Source organism: Octopus bimaculoides, chromosome 1 (assembly GCF_001194135.2).
Source record: "Octopus bimaculoides isolate UCB-OBI-ISO-001 chromosome 1, ASM119413v2, whole genome shotgun sequence".
In the NCBI taxonomy this organism is placed as follows: Eukaryota; Metazoa; Mollusca; class Cephalopoda; order Octopoda; family Octopodidae; genus Octopus; species Octopus bimaculoides.
Window position 1 is genome coordinate 113,174,340 of NC_068981.1, and position 24,814 is coordinate 113,199,153.

The window sequence follows — 24,814 nt, forward strand, 5'->3', positions numbered from 1 at the left end:
GCCCCTGGACTGGCTCTTGTGCGGGTGGCACATAAAAGACACCATTTCGAGCATGGCCGTTTTCGTGCGGGTGACACGTAAAAGCACCCACTACACTCTCTGAGTGGTTGGCGTTAGGAAGGGCATCCAGCTGTAGAAACTCTGTCAAATTAGATTGGAGCCTGATGTAGCCATCCGGTTGCACCAGTCCTCAGTCAAATCGTCCAACCCATGCTAGCATGGAAAGCAGACGTTAAACGATGATGATGATGATATATGTATATATATATATATATATCGTTTATTTCAGGATGGTCATTTTTTTTTTTTTTTTGCCAAATAAGCACACATGCTTTATATTCCTTGTTCACTCGTTTTTTTACTGTTCTTATTTTAACTCATGACCATTGTCCGGAAATCTTTTATCACACATTTGGGGCCTTTTCAGTGACACTTTCTAACCTCATGTGTGCTCTTGCTCCACTTAGTCCGTTCTGTTCTTCTATGATGTGTATCCTTATATATGCATCTTTGCATCTGTATTTATGTGTATGTGTACATGTGTGTGCATACGCATGTCTGTGTTTCACGTGTGTGCTTATATGTGTATATTTGGGCTTATGCCCTTTATATTGTTGTCATTGTTATCGTTGTTCTTAGTTGCCCTATGATCCTCCCCTCACTCCCATCCCCTCCCCTGTTGCTGCTGCTGCTGCCTTTGACCCCACCTTTTGATACCACTCCTGTATCTCTGTGTGTTTCCCTTTGCATCACTCTCTATGATGGCCTTGTACTTAGATGAACAAACACAGAAAGACATAAGCAAGCCAAACTTAGGAGCCAAAATAGCTGCAGCCGCAGTGAAGAAAATGAAGACAAAAGGAGGGTCAGCAGAATGGGAGGCAATATCTATAAGAATAATGATAATAGTGGGGATGGTAACAACAACAATAAGAATTACAATAATAGTGGGGCTGGTAACAACAACAACAATAATGAAAACAACTATGAAAACATGCAAACCAACACAATACACTCACAACAATACACATTACTGGCAACAACTACACATAGAAACACCATTACCACCACCAATAACAGCATCAGCAGAGACAACCAAAGAGATGATAACCAGAGAAATGATAAGATAGAAAGTAGTTCAACAGGTATAAATGACACTAACCCTTTTCACACCCTATTCTTCAATCCATGCGATAAGCCATACAATATGAGTCATATTTATCCAACAACCCTACCCTTTAACAAAAGAGTTTGCATCCCTCAACAGACAAATGACGAAATAGAAGCATGCTTCACCATAGCCAGTACTAAACTTAGAGTTTAGAACAATGCACTAGTAGATACAGTAGTAGATGGTCTGATACAGTTAGAATGGTTAACTGATCTTAGGACAAAGAGAAATATCAAATTCCTACAATTTAATATCAATAGTTACTACTCTTCAATATCACCTGTTCTTCTTAACAAAGCTTTAATTTTTGCTCCATAGAATTCTGATCTGTCTAGGAATGAAGTGAACACCATTTTAGCTGCCAAAGTACTATTACTGAATTTAGTGATAAATTCTGGACAAGGAAGGATTGTGATAATTTTGATATTACCATTAGGTCAAGTGACTCAGCACAGGTAACTGACCTCATGGAAATATACCTACTGTCTATAGGGATGACATTCCAGTGGTATGCAAATGCAGTCTTGTAAATTATGAAAGGTTTAAGAAAAAAATTCTTCAAACTTTTTAAGAATGATGGGCAATCAATCTTACTTAATAGTAATAAGAGGATAGTTAATTTTCTAGATATCATGTTGGATCTTAACTCTGACCTGTACAGACCATACCACAAACCCAACAAACATCTAAACTTTGTAAACTAGCTCTTGAATCATCCTCAAAGTGTAATTAAATCAATAGTAAAGAGTGCTTTCATGAGGATATCTATACTTTCAGCTAACAAGGAAATATTTAACCAAAATGCTAAATATTACAATGCAACCCTAATAAAATTACCTACTCCCCCAAATACTGTATTTATATGAAAAACTGTGATAGAAGCAACCTGCATACTGCTAACAAGTAATACTGGTAACCCTACTCCTACCATGTGTGTGTCTGTGTTTGTCGCCCCACCATCGCTTGACAGGTGATTTTGGTGTGTTTACACACCCATAACTCAGTGGTTCAGCAAAAAAAAGGGACCAATAGAATAAGTACTAGGCTTACAAAGAATAAGTCCTGGAGTCAGTTTGTTCGATTAAAGGCAGTGCTCCAGCATGGCCACAGTCAAATGACTGAAACAAGCAAAAGAATAAAAGAATTAATAATATTATGATAAATGACAAAACTTCTTATAATAATAGTTTGCATATTTAAGAGATAAATTAAATTATGCAAGATTAGAACAGATGGTGTTGATGAAGCCAAACTGCATTTCATCTAAGCTAACTTTGTTCCGGTTCAATTGTGCCATAACATTCTATGTGACCTGCATAGCCTGGCCCAACACGTTTCAGCCTCTATAATTTTTCACAAAAGCATATCTTCTGCCCTTGTTACAGTTTACAATGATATTGATATACCAGTCTTTAGCTATCATATAATACTTCCTGTGTTACTTGATCAATTATTTGGGTGGTAATTATGTATCTCAACTTGTCAGATATATTGAGTATCTCGGTAACTATGCCTGTAAGTCCAGCAGCTTTCCCTACCTTTATAAGAAGTTTTGCCATTTATCATAATATTATTAATTCTTAATTACTTTGTCTACTACACATCTATCACTAACTCCATTGTGTTATGTGCTTTTACTCAACACTTCTCATGCATTTCCAGAATTGCACCCCTCTGGAAACCTTTCCCTGTTTACTTTTTACTCACTTATTGGCATCAAATTATTAAAGTTTATGCAGAATAAGTAGCTGTACATCCCTTTATAGACTGGATAGGCCTGAGGGGCAATGTGTGCCATTTCTCAGATATATCTATCCTTAAAGAAAATGCATTAACTCTGATATGTGACCTGTCTTGATGAACTTGCTGTAAAATGGTTATTAATCATGTTTTATGACCAACTAGTTGATATTCATCCATGTTACCTATAAGAAACTGGACGTAAAGCATTTTCTCATTCAAATACTGCTTACGTTAATTATTAGTGACAGAAGCAGTTTTGATATCAAAATGTAATCTTAAGTTGGATATAAAGTTAATTGCTTACTTTGATTTAACCTTATTTATGATATACCAATTATGGTTTATATAGCTCAAATATTTCTCAATTTTATGAGATCAGATCCAATATATTAAATTTTTCTTTTATGCCTTTATTTCAGGGTATTTTGTTCTCTTCCAAAAATTGCTGTAATACCCCTGCTGAATTGGTTCGACTTTGGGTGCATGAAACTCAAAGAGTTTACTGTGACAAGCTTGTAAATGAACATGACATTGAGCATTTCTTGAAAGTTCAGAAAGATGTCATTACAAAATGCTTCGAGGTATTATTATATCAATATATCATTGACAAAATTTCTGTGTTGGTAAACAAATATTTCTGTAGTATAATGTAAACCAATATTTCTTTAGTGTACCATTCATAAATTTGTAGGAAATTCCTAGCTAATTTCCTTTTTAAACTACACCAATTCTTCTTTTTAATGTTATAGATATTTTAGTAATTTTTATTAAAAAGTTATAGATTTTAAATCTAAAATTGGAGGATGTAAATATTTTCCTTATTCATTATCTATTAGAATAACATGTATTCTTTTTCATGTGACAAATTTTACCGTAAAACATTGTTTCAATGAATGCAATTTTCTATATTTATCAATCCACGATGCATATATATTTGCAAATAAGAACAAGAACAGATTCCCTTTGCATATCTGCTGACTTGATAGCTGTATGTCAATCAAATAAGCAACTGAAGTTTCTACAGCACATCATAGCAATATCATTCCTGTTGCACATCATAATTATCTCTGAAATAATGTTTTCTGTTATAGGCACAAGGCCTGAATTTTTTAGGGAGGGGTACAGTCAATTACATTGACCCCAGTGTTCAACAACCCCCAAAAGGATGAAAGGCAATGGAGATCTCAGCAGAATTTTAACTCAGAATATAGTGACAGGTGAAATACCACTAAACAGTTTGTCCAGATGCTAATGATTCTACCAGCATCTGTCCTGGCACTTCAGCAATTCCTAGTACTTTACACATTTTCTCACATTGATTTCAATATGCTCTTTCTATGGCACTATAGAAACTTCTAGCATTATCCTTTGTTTTATTATCTCTGAAATAATAAAACAAATGATCATGCTGGAAGTTATTATAGTGCCATGGAAAGAGCATATTGAAACCAATGTGAGAAAATGGGAGAAGTACCAGGAATTGTTGAACAAGTACCAGGACAGATGCTGGAAAACTATAGAGTGTACTATAGAGGCTTTGCAGGATGTTCACTTTGCAAAGTCATTAATCAATTGAACTTTACAAGGACAGCAAAGAAAAGGGCCAGTTAATATATGAGTAAAGCTGCAGACAAAACCAAGGGGATTTGGATTAAAAAGGCTGATCCATTGATGGTTGCTGCTGAAATGCAAGTAGAAACCTCATGAATCCCACAAAGGTGTTTGATGTTGAAAAACACAAAATACCTAATGACACCTGGTCACTGTTGATACGTCTCAGCTTGTCCAGGAGTTGTACCTTACACATAATGTAAGATTGTTCAGAAGAAACAAATAGATTGGACTGTAAGACATGTAAAAAAATTTGTATTATAAGGAAACATGTATTATGGATAAAGATGGAGTGACTGGAGAGAATAAAGGATGAATATAATTCTTTAGATATACAATGATTTTGAAAACAAGACTGAAAGCATGAAAATTGAGAAATGATTGGATAACAAAAAAAAACCCAGTCAATATATGAAACAGTTGTGGGATGGTGGAAATTGTCATAAATATTCCACATTACCTTGAATATCCAAAGTATCATGAATACAATGTTTGAAAAAATAGTTCCATGGGATATGACCCTTTTACATCAAACCCCAGTTTTTGTGGGGTTCTTTTTTTTTATATTATTATTATTATTATTATTATTATTATTTTATTTATTTATTTTTTTGGCTTAGTCAAAAGAAAAATCAGTGCCATAATCTTGGCAAGACTTGAGGTTGGCAAAGAAAAGAGGTGGGAAAAGTACAATTTATATGTTACTTAGATGGAAGTTGGTGACTACAGATTAGTCTGCTAGAAAATAAGGCAGCAAGAGCTGTTACTCAAGATGCCAGGACCCAGTGTATCTGGTGGCAGGCTTCAGTTGGCAAACCACTTCCACATGTACCCTCTGTCATTCAATGACACTAACAAGGATGGTGCAGCAGCACATCCAAATATTGAGTAATCCTCAGATCAGAGACCTGGCCTGCATGCTTATAACAGGATGGACCCCACTAAAATCCCAGGAGTATGAGATAATCTGCCACCTTCAAAGTGGATCATGGTATTTTGTATGACATCAGCATTAAAAAGGTTTGTTTTAAGGAACATTGAGGTCCTTCTTTTCTACACTGATGATCTGCTATTTGGAATGACCAAGAAAAATATGGCAGTCCAAACTTTCCTCTTACATGAAAATATCCCACAGTGTATTTGCAGTGCCAGTGTTGATTCTAACATTTGAGATACTTGACTGGTCTGTAGAAGAAATCCACTCCATAGACAACCTGCAAAAATTATAACATCAGCTGGAAAACTCCTCAAAAATAGTGATATCAACAGACTCTACATAAGAAGAGATAAAAGAGGGAGGGGCTTGAGATCAGTGCAGACAGCCTTGGAATGTTGCATAGTCTCTCTTGGACAGCACTTGCTAAACAACAGCAGCAAAAATACATTAACTTAGTGCTAAAAAGTGAAGAAAACAATATCCTATGTGTTGGAAGTGAACTCCTTAGGAAATATACTCTTTCTGATGACCTCCCATACAACCCCAAATCAACTGGGCCTCAAAGAAGACCTGGAGGGGAAACCCTCAGCATACCAGAAAAGATCATGCATTTGTATGCTTTTCATAGACTTGAATAAGAGAATAACATTGACATGAAGCAAAGCCTCTCTTGGATTTGTAAATGGTACATCACAGCACACTTTGAAGGCTATGCATTTGCAATCCAAGAACAGGAGATTACTACTAAATACTTAATCAACAAAAGAGACAGTGATGCCCTTGAAATTCCCAGATGCAACTGTTAATGTAGATTATGTCTTATTTCTGTGGAAGACATCATACATGTGACTAACAGTTGCCCAAAAATGTTATCAAGGTACTACTTCCCTATGTGGCATGATAATGTCTCAAAAACAATATACAATGCCATTTGGGAAAAAAACTGTCCTGAAATAAATATAGAAAATCCCCCTGTTATTGAATACATACACAAATACCAGCACAAGGAATACTGGTGGAACATTCCCATCAAAACATCTGTCAAGTGTAAGCATAACAGGCCAGCTATTATTATTTGGAACAGACAAAAAAATGTATATACTGTCGTAGAGGTAAGCTGTCCTGCTGATGTGAATGTCTCTTTAAAATCAAAGGGAAAGAAGATAATTATGAATAACTGCTTTGAAATCTCCAGCTTCTATATCCGGATTTCAAATTTACATTTATACCAATTGGAACACTTGGTTTTGTAAGTAAATGCCTAACTGTCTGTCTGAATAAGCTTGGATTTTCAGAAAAAGAAATCAACCAACTGATTCGCACATTACAAAAACAATATGTAAGCAGAACAATAAAACTATGCAAGATTTTTATAAAGTCTAAAATGTGACATTGTTTTTATTATCTACATTCCAAAGATGGAGCTTTGGAACTTTGTCTTTCTTAGAAACCAGCTCCTTCTTCAGAGGAAGAATTTAAATGATTAAATACATACATACATACAAACATGTGCACGCACACATGCACACACACACACGCACGTGCGCACACACATGTGGTAACTGTAATGGTCAGTCCAATACTCGCACATGTGTAATTACTGGTCATTATGAAGGCAACATATTGGAAAAGTTGAGCTACAGAATGAATATATTAAATAAGTGTTTTAAACATTACATATATTGCAGCATATCTATGTAAACAGCACATGCATCTTAATATATTTACATAATCACAGTGCTGTAACAATGCACACAAAGAAGTAAGTCAAGTAATATTTCAAAACAGTTTATGAAAAAGATAAACACCACTTGATATGTGCGTTTAAATATAATTGTAGAATTAAAAACAATCTGAAAGTAAAGATTACCCAAGCTGTATACAACTTTAAATTTAATTCTGATAAAACTTCATTGAAAGCTCAAAGAAGATCATTGTCTGTCTTGAAAAACAAATACAAATATCGGTGAATAGATAAAGTCATCATGACTAAACATATAAGACTCTTTCAATCAAATTGTAACTACAGTCGCTGTATACAATGGACATACAATCTTAACAAAGGTTTATATGAAGCATATATACAATCTGAGACCCATAAATTTGATTTTATGCAAAGGCCAAAAAATTTGTGGAACTCTAAACACCTAGAATTATATTTTTCCCTGAAATATTTAAACGGACCAGCAAAGTGTATCATTAGATGTAAATTGACACATCTAACAGACATACCTGATTCAAAGCAGCCAGCCATTGAAGATAATCATCTCCCTTCCACTGATGGACATACAGAACAGTTAGCTGAATCTAGTAGTAAACACACCAACAGTTTGGCTGAAATCCATACCAGTGCTGTACAAACAGAAGAACATCAAAAGTTTGTGGACACCTTACAAGTGATCTGGGATATATGTTTCAACAGGCCTACAACCTTGATTTGAATGACAATAAAGAACCCAGTAAATTAGAATTAGACGCAGTAAATGAGATCACAAATATTAGAAGATCACACAGTCTGGAGGTATGAAACCCTTAACCTTTTGATATACAGGGGTTGGACAAAATAATGGAAACACCTTAAAATTTCAAACAAATTTATTTTAATATGGGGTAAGACTGCCTTTGGTAGTAATTACAGCTGAATTCTATGAGGTATGGACTCATACAAAGTTTGAATTGTTTCCAAAGAAATTTTTATCTATTCTTCAGCTGAAACAGTCTCCAGTTCTTGTAGTGATGATGGTGGAGGATATTAACTCCTTAGTTGTTTTTCTAAAATGCACCATAAATGTTCAATAATATTGAGATCTAGGGACTGTGGTGGCCAGATAAAATGTTCAACTTCAATAGAATGTTCCTTGTGTCATTCAGTAACAACTTTAGCTGTGTGAATTGGTGCATTGTCATCCTGAAAGATTGCATTTCTCTCTGGAAACAGTTCCACAACCATAGGTTGAATTTGATCAGATAAAATGCTTAAATAGTCTTGACTGTTAATTCTGCCATGAAGGGAAACCACTGGGCTGGCAGATTTCCAAGATATAGCCCCACCCCCACCCCGGTCATCACACATCCTCCTCCATATTTAACAGAAGGCAGTCTGGATCAAATGCTTCTTTTGGTTGTCTCCACACATATACTCAGTCAGTGGTTGTAAATTAGGTAAAGGATGACTCATCCGCAAAAACAACATTCTTCCACTGCTGTAGGTACCAATTCTGTAGGTTTTTACTCCATTCTAAATGCTTTGCAACATTTGTTTCTGAAAGTAGTGGTTTTCTGATTGCAGCTCTCCCATGCAATTTTCGGCTTCGTGCAGCTCCCAGCAAACAGTCTTTGTGGAAACTGGGTTCTCGAGGTGGTCGTTAAGCTCTACAGTAATTTTGGGAGCTGTACTTTTGTGATCCTTTCTAACAATTCGCATAAGAGTCCGACGGTCCCTAATCTGAATGCTTTGGTTTCTTCCAGAGTTTTGTTTCGATGAGTAGGTTTTTTCCCTCTTTCTCAAAGGCTGTCATTACTTTCAAGACAGTACTTCTTGATACACCAAATATTTTGGCTGTTTTCGTTATGCTAACTCCTGCCATACGAGCACCAACAATTTGACCTCTTTGAAAGTCCAATAGATCTGTCATTTTAATGAATTTTAATTACCTTTTTCTGATGATTTCTGAAAAGAAACAGCAATTTAAGCAAAACATGTTAAGTAACACTAATAACAAATCAAAAAACATAAAAATAAACAAACTTTTGACGGTTTTATAGATATTTCAAAATTATGATGCTATGATGCTAGGTGTTTCCATTATTTTGTCCAACCCCTGTATGTCTCAACAATTACATTACTAGCATATTGCAAAGAGCTGAAGTTATGCAATCGAGATTCAAGCAGAAAGCCTGAACTAGCATGGCCACATCATAATAAAATTTTATCCCTGCAAAAAAGTATCTCACAGACCGATGTAGTTATGGAATGTAACAGCGAAAAACTTCACACATTATCAGGAAGATCTCAGAAAAAATTAGAGAGGTGATTTGGTGATACAGGATTCAAAAACATAAACTCTAAACTGCACTAGCTGAAACAACAACTCACAGTTACAGCTGAAAATCTAAAATATGAATTTACAACATATAAACAGCAAATGCAAGGATCTCAAGTTAGTTTATCACAGCTTCAATGAAAAAGGCCCAATCTCTGTAAAAGACACCCCAACAAAAGATCAGGTTGAGAGCTACTGGAGATCTCTGTGGGAAACAAATGATCAATTCAACAAACAAACTACGGCTGAAAGAACTACTGCAGACATGTCCAACAAAAGCAATATGAAATAGATGGCAAAATACTGGAAACAGTTCCACAGAAAATGTCAAACAGGAAATCTCCTTGGCCCAGACCTCATACCAGGTTACTGGCTGAATAGTTTCAATTTTTATCAGCAAGATCTCATATGGTTGTATGGAGAAAGTATCAAGGGAGGACAAGACTTACCTCAAAAGTTATCAACTGCAACCACTCTCTTCATCCCCCAAAATAGACAAACCACCCTTGCTAAAGATTGCCACCCAATAGCCTGCCAGAACATCATGTACAAATTATTCACTGAGTACCTCAATCTGTTCTTGCAGGACCATTGTGCCACTGACAACATTATAACACCTAAGAAAGTTGGAGGAAAGAAGGTGTGAGGCTGTATATAGTAGGTACTAATTAAGAAAATGATCTAAGAAAAAAAATACAGTAACTTAATGGTAGTGCAGCTGGAGTACCAGAAGGCTTTTGATAGTATACTACATGGGTGAATTATCAAGGCTTCACGGTTAGCCAAAGTGCCACAACCACTAGTGAGTGCTATTGAATACCTGACCAAGGCTTGGTACACTACTTTGCTCCTCAGAAGCGATAGGGAGCAGATTGACTCTGAGAGCATTTACTACCAAAAAGGCATCTTTCAGGGTGATAGTCTGTCAGTATTACACTTTGTGCTCTCATTAAATCCACTATCGTACTTGCTCACAAAACAGAGTGACCAGTGAAATGGATCTAAAAGTATCTTCCATCTTTTCTTTGTTGATGACCTGAAACTGTATGGGCTAAATATCAACCACATAAAAAAGAAAAAAAACATTTGGACCTTATAACCCAATTTTCTTTGTAGCCAGCCTACTTATGCGTACCTTTCCTACATTGGACACTAAACTCTGCTTGCGAAGACTTGTTGAGGCAAGTGAAATCGAACTAAATTTGATGACTGGCACCCGTGCTAACGTCGTCTCCTTCATTGGACATGAAACTCAGCTTGCGAAGACTTATTGGGGCAAGCGAATAGCAAAATCGGGATAGCACCTGTGCCCAGCGTTGCCTTTCTGGCACTTGTGTCTGTAACATGTGTAAGGATTTTCGAGCGAGATCGTTGCCAGTGCCCCTGGACTGGCTTTTGTGCGGGTGGCACATAAAATACACCATTTTGATCGTAGCCATTGCCAGTACTGCCTGACTGGCCTTCGTGCGGGTGACACGTAAAAGCACCCACTACACTCTCTGAGTGGTTGGTGTTAAGAATAGCATCCAGCTGTAGAAACTCTGCCAAATCAGATTGGAGCCTGCTGTTGCCATCCGGTTTCACCAGTCCTCAGTCAAATCGTCCAACCCATGCTAGCATGGAAAGCGGACGTTAAACGATGATAATGATGATGATGACTGGGATGAAATCTAGTGAGTCCAAATGTGCATTTTTAACATCTCCATGTTGTTGTTGCAATTTGTCACTCACGAGTTTTCTCTCCTGGGTCCTTAAAATAAACACTTCATAAAGTTTATTTCTGGTACTTTAAACTGGAAACAGCTTACTTTAAAATCAGAACAAGGCTAAACTTCTGGTTTGTGGCATCATTTTCATTGTGCATTTACTCACTACAAGGTACACTGGCCACAGTTTTTTTTTTTTGTTTTTTACTGAACGAAAATGGTTGCTCCAGCATTTGATGAAGCTTTTCTGCATGAAATATTTGATTCTGACTCAGATGATAATTTCAAAGGATTTACTCAGGCAGATGTCGATGGTGAAATGATTTGAATTGATGATGAGGATATAGATTATGTTTACAGTGATATTGAAGATGATGTACCGAGTGGATACTATCATCCATAGTTCGTTGATTTTAAGGAGAAAAGTGGCCCCAAGGAGATACCTGATGGTATCTCCTTGGGGGAAATTCGTTTGTCTCCTTCTTAATGACAAAATTATAACTTTGTTTATCAATGAGACAAATATATATGCTAGTCAGTTGAAGGAAAAGAGAGGGGGAAATGCTAGTGCCCACCCATATATCAACACATGTAAGGATGCCACTTTTGAAGAAATGAAGGCATTTGTCACAATTTTACTTTTGATTGGGCTCACCAAATACTCATCATATGAATTATATTGGTCTGCTGATGACTTTACTGAGATACCAGGCTTCAGACACATCATGTCAAGAGACAGACTTTTGAGAATCCTGTCCTTTTCCCTTCTTTCAGACAACTCCAAAGTAAAACCAAGGAATCACCTTGAGCATGATAGAGCTTACAAAACCCGACCACTTTTTGAAAACATTGTGCCACTGTGGAAAAAATACTTTTATCCTGGAAAGGAACTTTCAGTGGATGAAAGTATGATTCCTTTCAAAGGAAGAACAGGCCTACTGATCTACATGCCAGCAAAACCAACCAAGTGAGTTTTGAAAGCCGGGGGGCTGGCTGATGCAAAAATTGAATTTTTGCATCAATTGGCAGCTGTAGTTGGGCTGAGAGAATGTACAAAATACGAGCCATGTCATTTACATGGGCAATTTTTCTTTTTTTTTTTTTGTTGCCTGCATTATTTTATGGACCTAACCCAGCATAGAACAGGGACATGTGGATCATTACATGTAGACCACCAGAATGTGTCTGATGAAATCAAAGCAACAAGACCCCCAAGCAGGCAATCCTCCCTTTACACACAGAGATGGATACATTTTGTACATTTCCTGATATGACAAAAGACCTGTGGATCTTCCAACAACTGCCCACTCTGCTAAGACCTTCAGAAAAGAAGTTTGTTCAAAGTGTCATAAAGGTCATACCAGGATTGTGTACAAACCTTGTTCTGTACAGTCCTATCTCAGCACATGGGGTGGGGGATTGACAGAGTGGACAAGCAGAAGACGTATTACATGGTGCTGCATGGATGTACTAAATGATGAAAGGACGGTTTCTTCTATTTTTAAAAAATATGTTTCTACAATGCCCTTGTCATCTGGAAAGCGGGTCAATGCTGAAAAGTTCAGGCTCAAAATTGTGCTTTCCCTGCTGGAAGGCTACCAGTCAGGTGCGTCTCACAGGAGAAGGAGAATATCAGAAGCCCCTCCCACAAAGAGGCTGGTGTTAACACAACACCACCTTATTATTAACCCCAAGCACCTAAAATCTGGTAGGCCTTCTCACCCAAATTGTGCTGTTTGTTCAAACAAAGAGAAGAGATGCCACCAGACCCAGTTTTCTGCAGTAGATTCCCTATACTCCTGCTTCCAGAGGTATCACAGTCTCGTAGATTAAAAAGTAGACTGCTCCCTAGAACTCCATAAAAAGTGATCAAAGTATGTTGAAAGTATATCAACACATTTGCTTTTTGTTTTTGTTTTCGATGTTAAAACATGAAGATTCATGCAGAACATATTGCATTACATCAAAATATTACTCATCCATTTGTTTATTAGTATACAAAAAAGTTGACTCTGTGCACATAATACAACAAAAAGTTATAACAATTTTAAAACAGTAGGTGCTCATACAGTTCTATATTTAAGAGATGAGGAATTATGTACATTATTTACATTCAATGGATATTTCTCCTCATCTTGTTTCCCCAAGACACCTGAAGAAGGCTGGAGGGTATATCAGCCGAAACGTTGTGTTAACAGCAAACAAGATGAGGACAAATACCCATTGAATGTAAATAATGTCAAGTAGGTGCTCATGGTCTTTGCACCCTCAAAAATAATGCAGTGGCAGGAGAAACAGTTCTAGGGGTAGATCTGTGTGCTATAAAGGTTAGTAATAAAACATGGAAAAGTTGTGCCCCCTTCTGAAGATCTAAGAATGACTGGCTTGACAATACAATCTCTACAGTCAGGTTACAAATATAGATATCTCAGACAAGATGAGAATGGCAGATATGATGGACCCATAAAGAAGGAGAGGACCAGAAATGAATACTTCCGCAGAATAAAGGGAATATGGTCATCAGAACTCTCAGCTTAGAACAAGCATATTGCCCACAACACCTTTAGTAAAAAAAATAGACCACTTCACTAAACAGATAGTACATGGGTATTGTGCACATAAAATATACGCCATAGAAGGGACTGATCATGTCAAGAGCTTACATGGAATACCAACAAGTTTACAATATTCCACTTTGAAGGCTATGTCCAAGTAAAAGAGATCCACACCAAGTACCTACAGCATAAAAGTCAGAAAACTTTGACAGACAACAAATGTAAACTTTGAAAGGCCAAGACTGAAGACATCAACCATATTATTGCCAACTGTGAGAGAATATCTTCCAGATTTTATCTTCTCATGAGGCATAATGCAGTGGCCAGAATGGTCGGGAACTGGATTACAAAAAAGAAAATACCAACAAGGTTGATCATATTGAGACTGATGGGTCAAAAGAATACTGGTGGAACTTAAAAATTAAAACAGCCACCAAGTTAAAGCACAACCAGCCAAATGTTGTGTGGGACTACAAAGAAAAGATATGTTTTGTTGTGGAAATCAACTGCCCTCTGGACATGAATGTGGTTAGAAAGGTACAAGATACATTAATATGGAGTTTACAAATCCAGTCCACAAGATATACTTTCAGTTTCATACCTATTATTATTGGAGCAAAAGGGTATATATCAAACAATTTGGGGCAAAGTATGGCTGAACTTGGATCTTGGGGAGAGAATGCAAATCCTTAATTCATATGCTGCAAATGATCATGATATTTGGGACTATAAAAATCTGCAAGACCTTAAAATTTAAAGAATGATGGTTAAAAGAAGATACTTTCCTTCACAACCTTGTTATCAAGTATGTGGCTGGTCAAAATTTGCCCTAAAATTAAAACGAGAAAGAGGACACACACACACACACACACACACACACACACACACACACACACACACACACACACACACACACACACACACACACACACACACACACAAAACACACACACAGATATAAGTACACTATATAGAGAGTTACTACAAATATCAGTGTATATATATATATATATATATATATATATATGCACACATATACATACATTTACCTGTCAGTATATATATATATGAATTTAAGCACAATATACATATTGTTATTTATATATGTACATTTATAGTTACATTAAAAGACATGTTGCACACATGGAAGCATACTCATAAATGTGTACAGGCATCTACAAATATAAGAATGAAAGTGTATGCATAGCTTTGAGTATACATATTCATGCATACAGACAGATGTAGATCATATACAAGCAAAGAGAAACCCACAAATATTATGACATCATGGCTGCTTGTAATGTACATTTTGAGGAATGATGAGGATTAACAAATATAGAATGATTGTTGGGTAGGTTTTTGTTGTTGTCTTGAGTTCAGTTTTTTCATATGAAAGGAGTTTATGTCTCTGCAAAGGATTTCTTTGGTTTTAAGGTTGAAGGCTTTGAGTCTTTTCAGATATGCAAAAAGAGTAAAATTTGAAGACTAATTTGTATGGATTACTTCTATTCATAATGCTCCAAATAATAAAGCAATGCATGCTGGAGTTTTTCAGAGACATATGCGGTTTGAAGGTATGTGTATGTAAATGTGTGTGTGAGAGAGAGTTTCATGCATTGTTACTTATCTAGCTGGTTTCATTGGCACTGACTGAAAGGATAAATATGAAAAAAATTAGAAAAATCTATGATGTCACATGAATAATGCATATTTTATCAAATAGTTTGCCTGTTCAGTAAATAAATAAATAAGATAAACTAAAATAAAATAAAGTTAAAGGAAAGGAGACAGAATAGATATGCATATACACTCATACACATAAACAAAGGTTCCAGCATATATACACTTATATACATGCATATGTATATATACACATACATACACACACACACATGTGGACAACTAACTGATAATAAATATATATTGGACTTTTTCTCCTCATATCAATGAATGAGGGTTCAGCAGGACATAACTGCACAGTGTTCTCAGTTTGATGTTGATGTTTTGCCATGTCATCTCATATGGAAATGCAGACCTATTTTTCATATCCTGCTGCAGATATTGCAGTAGTGATCTCCCTCATTTAGAGGGTAGATTGGATCTGGCTCTATGCTGGGCTCTCTCTGGGTTTTAATGATAGCTGCCTCAAATTCATAGTTGTCTTGGTAGCAATAGCTTCTCCATTGAGTTCTATTCAGTACTAACAATTCCCATGTCTTCAGGTTTATCTTACTGATTTTCAAGTAGATCTTTAGGGTATCCTTATAATGTAGCAGTGAGTGACCTTGGTGCCTAGTACTAGAGCTAAGCTGACCATAGAAGAGAGCTTTAGATGTGTGAGTATTTTCCATGCAATCCATATGGCTAACCCACCTCTGTTGCCCTTTTATAAGGAAACTCTCTTTACCTAGAATGTCACATCTTGCAAGAACCTTTGTGTTGGGGATTTGTCCTGCCACTTGAGGCTGCAAATTTATTAAAGGCAATAGAGATGGAATAAGTCTAGCAGGTCACAGAGCGGATCATAGCCCAACTAATTAGGGAGAGAGTCCGCTTAGATGAGATGCAGTTTGGTTTTGTTGCCAGGTAGAAGCACCACTGATGCTATATTCTTGGTAAGGCAACTGCAGGAGAAATACCTAGCCAAAGATAAACCCCTATACTTGGCTTTTGTTGACTTGGAGAAAACCTTTGACAGGGTCCCCCGATCCCTTATCTGATGGGCGTTGCGGAAACTAGGGATAGACAAGAGGTTAATAAAAGCTGTACAGGGATGCTGTCAGTAAGGTAAGGGTTGGCAAAGAGTATGGTGAAGAATTCCAGGTAGAAGTAGGGGTTCACCAAGGATCAGCCCTCAGCCCCCTCTTATTCATCATACTCCTCCAGGAAATAACAGAGGAATTCAAGACAGGCTACCCTTAGGAGCTACTCTATGTTGATGACCTTCGTCTCATAGCTGAATGACTGCCAGAACTAGAGAAGAAATTTCAGGTGTGGAAGCAAGGTTTAGAATCGAAGGGCCTTAGATTCAATGTTGCAAAGTCCTAGTAAGTAGGAAGGCGGACAAATCACAAACCCCTTCAGGTAGATTGCCCTGCTTGATCCATAGAAAAGGTGTAGATAGAAACTCCATAAGATGTACCTAGTGTAAGCTATGGACACATAAGAGGTGCAGCAACATCAAAGAAAGATTAACCGGGAAGCTAGCCTTCATGTGTGGCAGATGCACAGGTGCAATAAACACCACAGATGCTCAGAAAACAGATTCCATCACATGCCAGGGGGAGAAACTAGAAGTAGTTGATAGCTTCTGCTACCTAGGTGACCAAGTTAGTAGTGGGGGTAGATGCTCAGAGTATTACCACTAGAATAAGAATAGCCTGGGCAAAGTTCAGAGAGCTCCTACCTCTACTGGTGACGAAGGACCTCTCGCTCAGAGTGAAAGGTAGACTGTATAATGCATGTGTGCAAATTGCCATGCTGCACAACAGTGAAACATGGGCCATAACTGCTGAAGACATGTGTAGGCTTGAAAGAAATGAAGCCAGTATGATCCGCTGGATGTGTAAGGTCAGTGTGCACAAATCAGGCAGTAAAATCCAAAATCAAAATCACGATCAAAAATGGAAATTGTAGTTGTGGCTGATGTCAGTGCTGCCTGACTGGCTCTCGTGCTGGTGGCACACAATAAGCATCACTCATGCATGTGTCATTGTCAGTGCCGCCTGACTGGCTCCTGTGCTGGTAGCACATAAAAAGCACCATCTGAACATGACCGATGCCAGTGCTGCCTGACTGGCTCCCGTGCCGGTGGCATGTGAAAAGCACCCATTACACTCTCGGAGTGGTTGGCGTTAGGAAGGGCATCCAGCTGTAAAAATATTGCCAGATCAGATTGGAGCCTGGTGCGGCCTCCTGGCTTGTGAGTCCCCAGTCAAACCATCCAACCCATGCCAGCATGGAAAACGGACATTAAACGATGATGACGATTTGATATGGTACCTGCAAAATGTCCACGTTTCACAGCCACATAAGAGAAAGGTAAACACTACTGCCTGGTACACTTTGATCTTGTGATCCAGCTGATGATCTCTCTGCAGTCTGTGCTGGAGTCTATCAAAAACTGAGCTCATCTTAGACAATTGCTGGGTGATATATTTTATCCAGTTGACCATTGTTTTGACAAGATGCTTCCCAGGTAGTATAATTTGGGGACACTATTTAGAGGGGTATTGCTTAACATAATGATAAGATACTGTTTGGATGTCAAGGTGCTGGCTAGTGTAAAACCTCAGTCTTCCTCAAGTTTATTGTTAGGCTGAAGTATTTGACAGCAACTAATAATTGGATGTCCTATAGAAAGAGCACTATTATGGCACAGTCATCAACAAATAGAAACTTTTTGAGAATTTGTTTCCTGACTTTGATTATGACTCTCATATTGTAGATTGAAAATGTTGCCATATGTCCTAAGGTGGATATGCATACCTTCAACATTTTTGAATATGACCAGTGACATGGCTAAGAAGTAGATTGCAAACAAGACAAGGGCCATTATACAGCCCTGCTTTGTCCCATTCTTTACAAGGAATGTACCAGAAGCTGAGCCATTCTTCCATTATGGAGGCCATCATACCATTTTAGAAAGATCTTATTATCTTGGTCATCTTTTTGGGGTACCCAAATTTGTGCAGAACTTTCCAGAGAGTATAGCTGTTTACTGTATCAAATACTTTTGTTAAATCAACAAAGACCATGTACAGGTCCTGGTTCTGCTATTCTGGCCTTCTGCTGGACCTGACATGAAGCAAATATCCTATCAAGTGATCTTAACCACCATGAAAGCTACATTGTGATTTAGGGTACACAGTATCCATTAGATGAAGAATAATCCTGTTGAACATGACTTTGGTGAGTAACCTTTTCATTTGTACAGATGTATTATTGTGGCATCTTTGTAATCCTTAGGGACAACAACTTGGTTTGATATGTCCTGAAAAAGCTTGACAAGTTTTTTTAACCAGGTACGTTCCATCATGCTTGTAGACCTTGTTTGGTATGCTGCCCAAGCCTGGTAACTTCCTGGAGGACAGCTGCTTTATAGCTTTCATCACTCCTAACAGGAATGTTTTCAAGTTAAACTGATCCAAGATAGTGTGTTGTGGGAGGGAATCAATGATGTCATTATTGCTGTTGGCTGTATTGAAATTCTCTGCCCAACAAGAGAGGATGTCATTCTTACCTGTAAGAAGCTAGGTGCCATCTGATATGAGAACTGGTGCAGTACTATTGAACTTGGGACCATAGATTGCCTTGAGACTCTCATAGTAGTTCATCATGTAATGTTTGTCAACAACTGACTGTAGTTCAGATGCTTTGTTTTCCCAACATAGGTTCTTCATGGTTCTCAGTCTGATCTGCAGGGTTTGTTTTGTCTGATGGCCCCTGTTGATGATTTGATTGAGATGTATACCTTATGAGAGAATGCATTTTGTTAATGAGTTTTGCAATGTCCTGATTGCTCTCATTGAACCAGTCCTGATGTTTGCACTTGGCAAAACCAAGAAGCTCAGAAGCTGTTTTATATGCAAGTTGCTTTATGTTTTCACAGTATTCAAAGTGTTATCTAAGATGCTGTCCAGAACTTTGTCCAAGGTCTGTTCAAGTTTAGTGCACTTTTCCTTCACGTTGAGTGCATAGATTGAGCCTTTTTACAAGTTTGGCTCTTTGTCTAGGTTGTTTGGCTGTAAATTTTAATGGCAGGATGTCTGTGATCTGGCCAGCAATCTGCACCTCTGAGTCATCTAGTAATTTAAATGTCCTTCTGTCATATAATCACATAGTCTGTCAGATGCCAATCTTTTGGTCTGGAGTGCATCTAGGTTGTTTTTTGCCTGTTGGCTAGTTGGAAGACTGTGTTAGTAAGTTTCAACTCTACATTTTGTTAGGTGGAGGTGATCATTAGAATTCTCCTTTCCAATGCCAAGCTTCATTAGTACACCCCTCCATGTAGAGTCATCCTCCCCAACCCAAGTATTGAAGTCCTCAGGAGGATTAGCTTATCTTTGTAATGGTACTCCTCTAATTGCTCTATGAAAAAAGGTCGCTATAGAAGACCTTCTTTGATTTCTCCTTGTGGGTCATAGTTTGGACATAAGCACTTGTGATGGCTGCATGCTGGTTACTTGCCAGTTCCAGACATGTCATGAGAGGGTCATTGATTCCTTTCAGCAAAGCCTACACTTACTTGTCTAGACTTCTCTTTGGACTTTCCAATCTGGATTATATAGGCTGCACTGACCTCCTCTAGCTGACCCTCTTTTCAAATCTCATCTCATTTAATGCAACTATATCAATGCTGTATCACCCTATGACTGCCTGTGTGCAGGGTCAAAGCTGAAAATATCCACTAACATCTACCTGTCTTCATCACCTCTTTCTCTATTAACACTGGTATTATAATCAAATGGAGGAAGTGTGATCATGTTGATGCTGATGTTTTTGGTTTACTGAAGCACCTGCACAATGAATATTATTGTAGCAGGCATGGTTTGTGCTGAGCCAGTCCCATTCTCTTGTCCTTCAAACTTATATTGCTGTGGTACAGCAAGTGCTAGAGCTCAGTAGTTATAAGGATGCAGGATTTATATAAAGTTATCTCCTTTTAGATAAGTAGCTAAAAAGCTAAAGGGCCTCATCTAACCTGGGTCTGTTGGGTGACTGTGAGTAACCATCTCCAAAGGCAATTACATGCTATAGTTGGTATGCTGGCAGATGCTGCTGCTCTGAATTGGAGTAGACCCGAGAAGAGTAATGACTAAGAGGGGTTCCACACTCCTTAAAATCCCAAAACTCCCAAATCAGGTTCCCACTACTAGATGCTGTTTAAAGTTGTATCCAGAACAAATATACATACATACATATTATATAATATAACATAATAAATATCATAATATATATTATATATTTATATTAGATATGATAAAATACAATATATTTCACACTTCAACAGTAACTGGTATTATAATCAAAATGAAACTGCAAATTTTTATTGTGAATTATATTTATCAATTTCACACTTATACATACATATGAAATTGAATATTAAGTTTTTTTCTTTTCAAAATATTACTGGAAGAAGTAGTAGAAATTCTCTGACAACTATTGCTCACTCTTTCTAGTGGTGTGGCAAGAAGCCACATCCTGCTGTTACACATACAACTTTCCAGCAGCAATCCTCTTCAGCCAGGTTTGGCCACAGTCTTCATTAACTTCACATAACCATCTGAATTGTGCCTAAAGCTCTATTTAAGGATGTGGGGAAGAATTCTGGCATGCAGATGCAGTCAGAATGCCAGTTGCATCCTTCCTGCTGGCCACAGCTTTGTATTCTCTGCTACAGCTGTCCATTATCATATCTTAAAGACTTTACAGTGTTCAGAGAGCATTGATGCTGTCATGATTTTGGCATTTTGATGTCCTCTGAATATTGGAAAAAAGTTACCTGTATCATGATTATTAGTGCCAGGGTTAGGATTAGGGTATCAAAATTCCATGCTGCAGCACGGAATTTTGTCAGTGAACAGGTCTCGGTCTCAAAGCGATGAAAATATTTTGGCAAATTAAATTTAAATGTTGAAGTGAATCTAACGGTTTTTGTGTGCTTCTTAAATGGCTTATAAACACCTTCCATGCTGCAATTGTTTTCGTTCCAGCACACGATCTCAGATCAGGTCCCTTGCTATGCAAGTACATCTCCATAAAATATATATATATATATATATATATATATACATACATATATACTTTATTGAAAAGCAGCCAAAAATTTATCACAGAAACAGTTACCCAGAGTTTCACATTCCCGTTTGTCAGACAGTTTTGTTTAGAATGGAATAGAAATAAGGTTATAAGCAAACATATACAATTAGTTTACTGGATACACATTTGCAAATGGTTTTGTTTCATTGGTCCTTTCAACTAACGGTCTTTAGCATACAATGAACAAATTTAAAAAATCATCCCATTATAAAATCGAAGAAAACCTTAAATCAAAAAAAGTTTATAAAAGGACAGAGTCTAAATACATAGGGTAAATAATTATTTGTAAAATATAAATCAACACATTAAAAATTATATCTGTTTAAAAATTAAAAATCAAAACTTAGGAAGAATCTGATTGCTTTCTTCCAAAAGATGGGCTTATGGATTATGATAGAAAGTAATCTTAAGAGCCTAGATTTTTTAGATATCAACTTAGATTTACAGTTAGATAAATTTAAACCCTACCATAAACCCAATGAAGAGTTGTGTTATATTAGCAAAGAATCTAATCATCCACCTGTAATACTTAGGAACCTAGTTAGTAATGTAGGAAGGCAAATATCATCAATTTCTTCAGATGAGACAGCATTTCAAAATGCTGTGCCATATTACAATAATGCATTAAGGAAAAGTGGATTCTCAGAGAAGATCCAGTATAATCAAGTTAATGCTAACAATAATAGGACACGTAGAACTAGAAGTAGGAAGGTTTTGTGGTTTAACCCAGCTTTTAATATGACCGTAAAAACTAATATAGGTAGGGAATTCTTAAAATTAGTCTGTAAGCATTTTCAACCAAGCCATAAGTTCTATAGAATATTTAATAGGAGAATGCTGAAGGTTAGCTATTCTTGTTGCTAAAACTTGGCCTCTTTTATTAACCAGCACAACACTAAAATTATTGCAGACAACTACACTACCAAATCTAATCCAAGGAATTGCAACTGCAAAGATGAGACTTGCTGTCTGTTGGAAGGAAAATGTCTTGAAAAAGGTATTGTTTATAGAGCCACAGTGCAAATAGATGGCTCGCAAGAATATAAAACATATACAGGGGCTTCAGAAAATTCTTTCAAGACTTGATTCTATTCCCACCGAAATTCCTTCTGAACAGGACAGTGACTAGTCTTGCAAAGCATGTCTGGGAATTGAATATAACCTGGAAAATTCTTGATAAAGCATCAGCATACAGACATGGAGCTTATAAAAGACCTATGAAATGTGATCTTTGCCTCTCTGAAAAGTTCTTTATCCTGTTCCAGGGTAAAAACACTTTGAACCAGAGACGCGGACTCTTAAGTTCCAGCAAGCACACAACAAAATTTAAAATGTCAACTGACAAAATACCGTATGGGTAATATGTTTTGACTTTCAAGATATTTTTTTGACTGTCACCTTTGAATTTGTCTTTACAGTGTATGGTTATTTTGCATCACAATGATGATGTATATATCTCGACTTAATCTTTAAGAAAGCCTTCAACTGTTCTATAAATTTAATTTTAAGCATAAACTTTGCTGAGGTTCATTTTTTTATTATTTCATTTTATTTTATCTTATTTTGCACACCTATTTAATTATGTTACATCAAATTAATATATAATTTTCATTATTTTATATTTTTGTTTTATTTTTATATTTTAATATTATACACACCAGGCAGCTTTTTTAAATTGTTTGCATATGTACGTTATGATGTAGATATGTCCCTATACATTTATATTTATGTGTATGTATGCATTATAAGTATGTACATGTATGTATTTACCTGTATGTGTGTGTACGTACATATGTGCATGTGTGTAAGTATACATGTATGTATATACATATACATGTGTACATAGATGTGTATGTATATGTGCATATATTTTTATTTATGTGAGCATGTATTTGCATACGTATTTTTGTATATTTGTATAAATATCCCTATATGTGTATATTTGTATGTATATCTATACTAATGTAGATATATACATAATTTTATGTGTGCATTTGTTGCATAAACTATTTGAAGTATCTAATCCCGTTTTCTACTTGCAAATGCTTTTATGTAGTGCTCTATGTCCCTATCTTTTTCCCCTTCTCTTGCTAGTTTTCTGTTTCTGTTTCTTTTTCTTCTATGTTCTCTTCCTCCTCCTCATACTTAATGTTTACCTCCTCTTTCTTTCACCTGTAGCAACTAGCTTGTATAAGCATATGCCAGGAGATTTTGAACGCATGCATGTGTGCATACATACATACATACATACATACATACATACATATATATATATATATATATATATATATATATGTGTGTGTGTTTTTATATCATTAATAAATTTATAAAATTATTAATAATATACACAGGAAATCAATATCCAAATTTCCGAAAGAAATATGTTTAATGTGACACAGTAATATTTTGAATTATAATCAAATTAAAATTTAAGATGTACAAAATATAAATATATATAAAAAATATAAATGTACATAAAAATACATGCGTATATAAATGTATATAAAAATGTATGCGTAATTCAGTATAAATATTATGAAAGTCTAAAAATTAAAAAGCATCTGACGATCGTTTCACAGACATTATTGCCTCCACAATGTAATCAATATAGATAAGCATACTGGTAATAATTCCGCTCTTCGGAGATGAATGGAGTTATTATATACGTGTTAAAAACGAATGGTATATATAATAAGATGATATTAATTAAAATATTAAATATGCAGTTGTATATATATTAATGCCTCGCCTATATATGTACATATGGAGGCACGTGGCCTAGTGGTTAGGGTGTCAGCACCATGATGGTAAGACTGTGGTTTCGATTCCTGGACCGGGTGACACGTTGTGTTCTTGAGCAAAACACTTCATTTCACGTTACTCCAGTCCACTCAGATGGCAAAAATGGGTAATGCTGTGATGGACTGGCGTCCTGTACAGCTGGGATCACATACGCCATTGAAACCAGGAAACTGGGCCCATGAGCCTGGCTAGGCTTTAGAATTTTTAAGTTTTAATTTTTAAACAGATATAATTTTTAATGTATTAATTGATTTATATTTTACAAATTATCTACCCTATGTATTTAGACTCTGTCCTTTTATAAGCTTTTTTTGATTTAAGGTTTTCTTCAATTTTATAATGAGATGATTTTATACTGAAATTTGTTCATTATATGCTAAAGACCGTTAGTTGAAAGGACTGATGAAACGAAACCATTTTCAAAT

At 36.4% G+C, this 24,814-nt stretch overlaps 1 protein-coding gene across 3 annotated transcripts in view; it reads left to right on the forward strand.

Annotated features, from left to right (window-relative positions):
- LOC106876453 (dynein beta chain, ciliary) overlaps nt 1-24,814 on the forward strand; it is a 628,322-nt gene that overhangs the window by 425,758 nt on the left and 177,750 nt on the right. For all 3 annotated transcript variants that reach the window (XM_052969374.1, XM_052969385.1, XM_052969379.1), the window contains one exon: nt 3,334-3,495. In XM_052969374.1, coding sequence (XP_052825334.1) covers nt 3,334-3,495 — 162 coding nt within the window. The remainder of the gene's footprint in view (nt 1-3,333; nt 3,496-24,814) is intronic.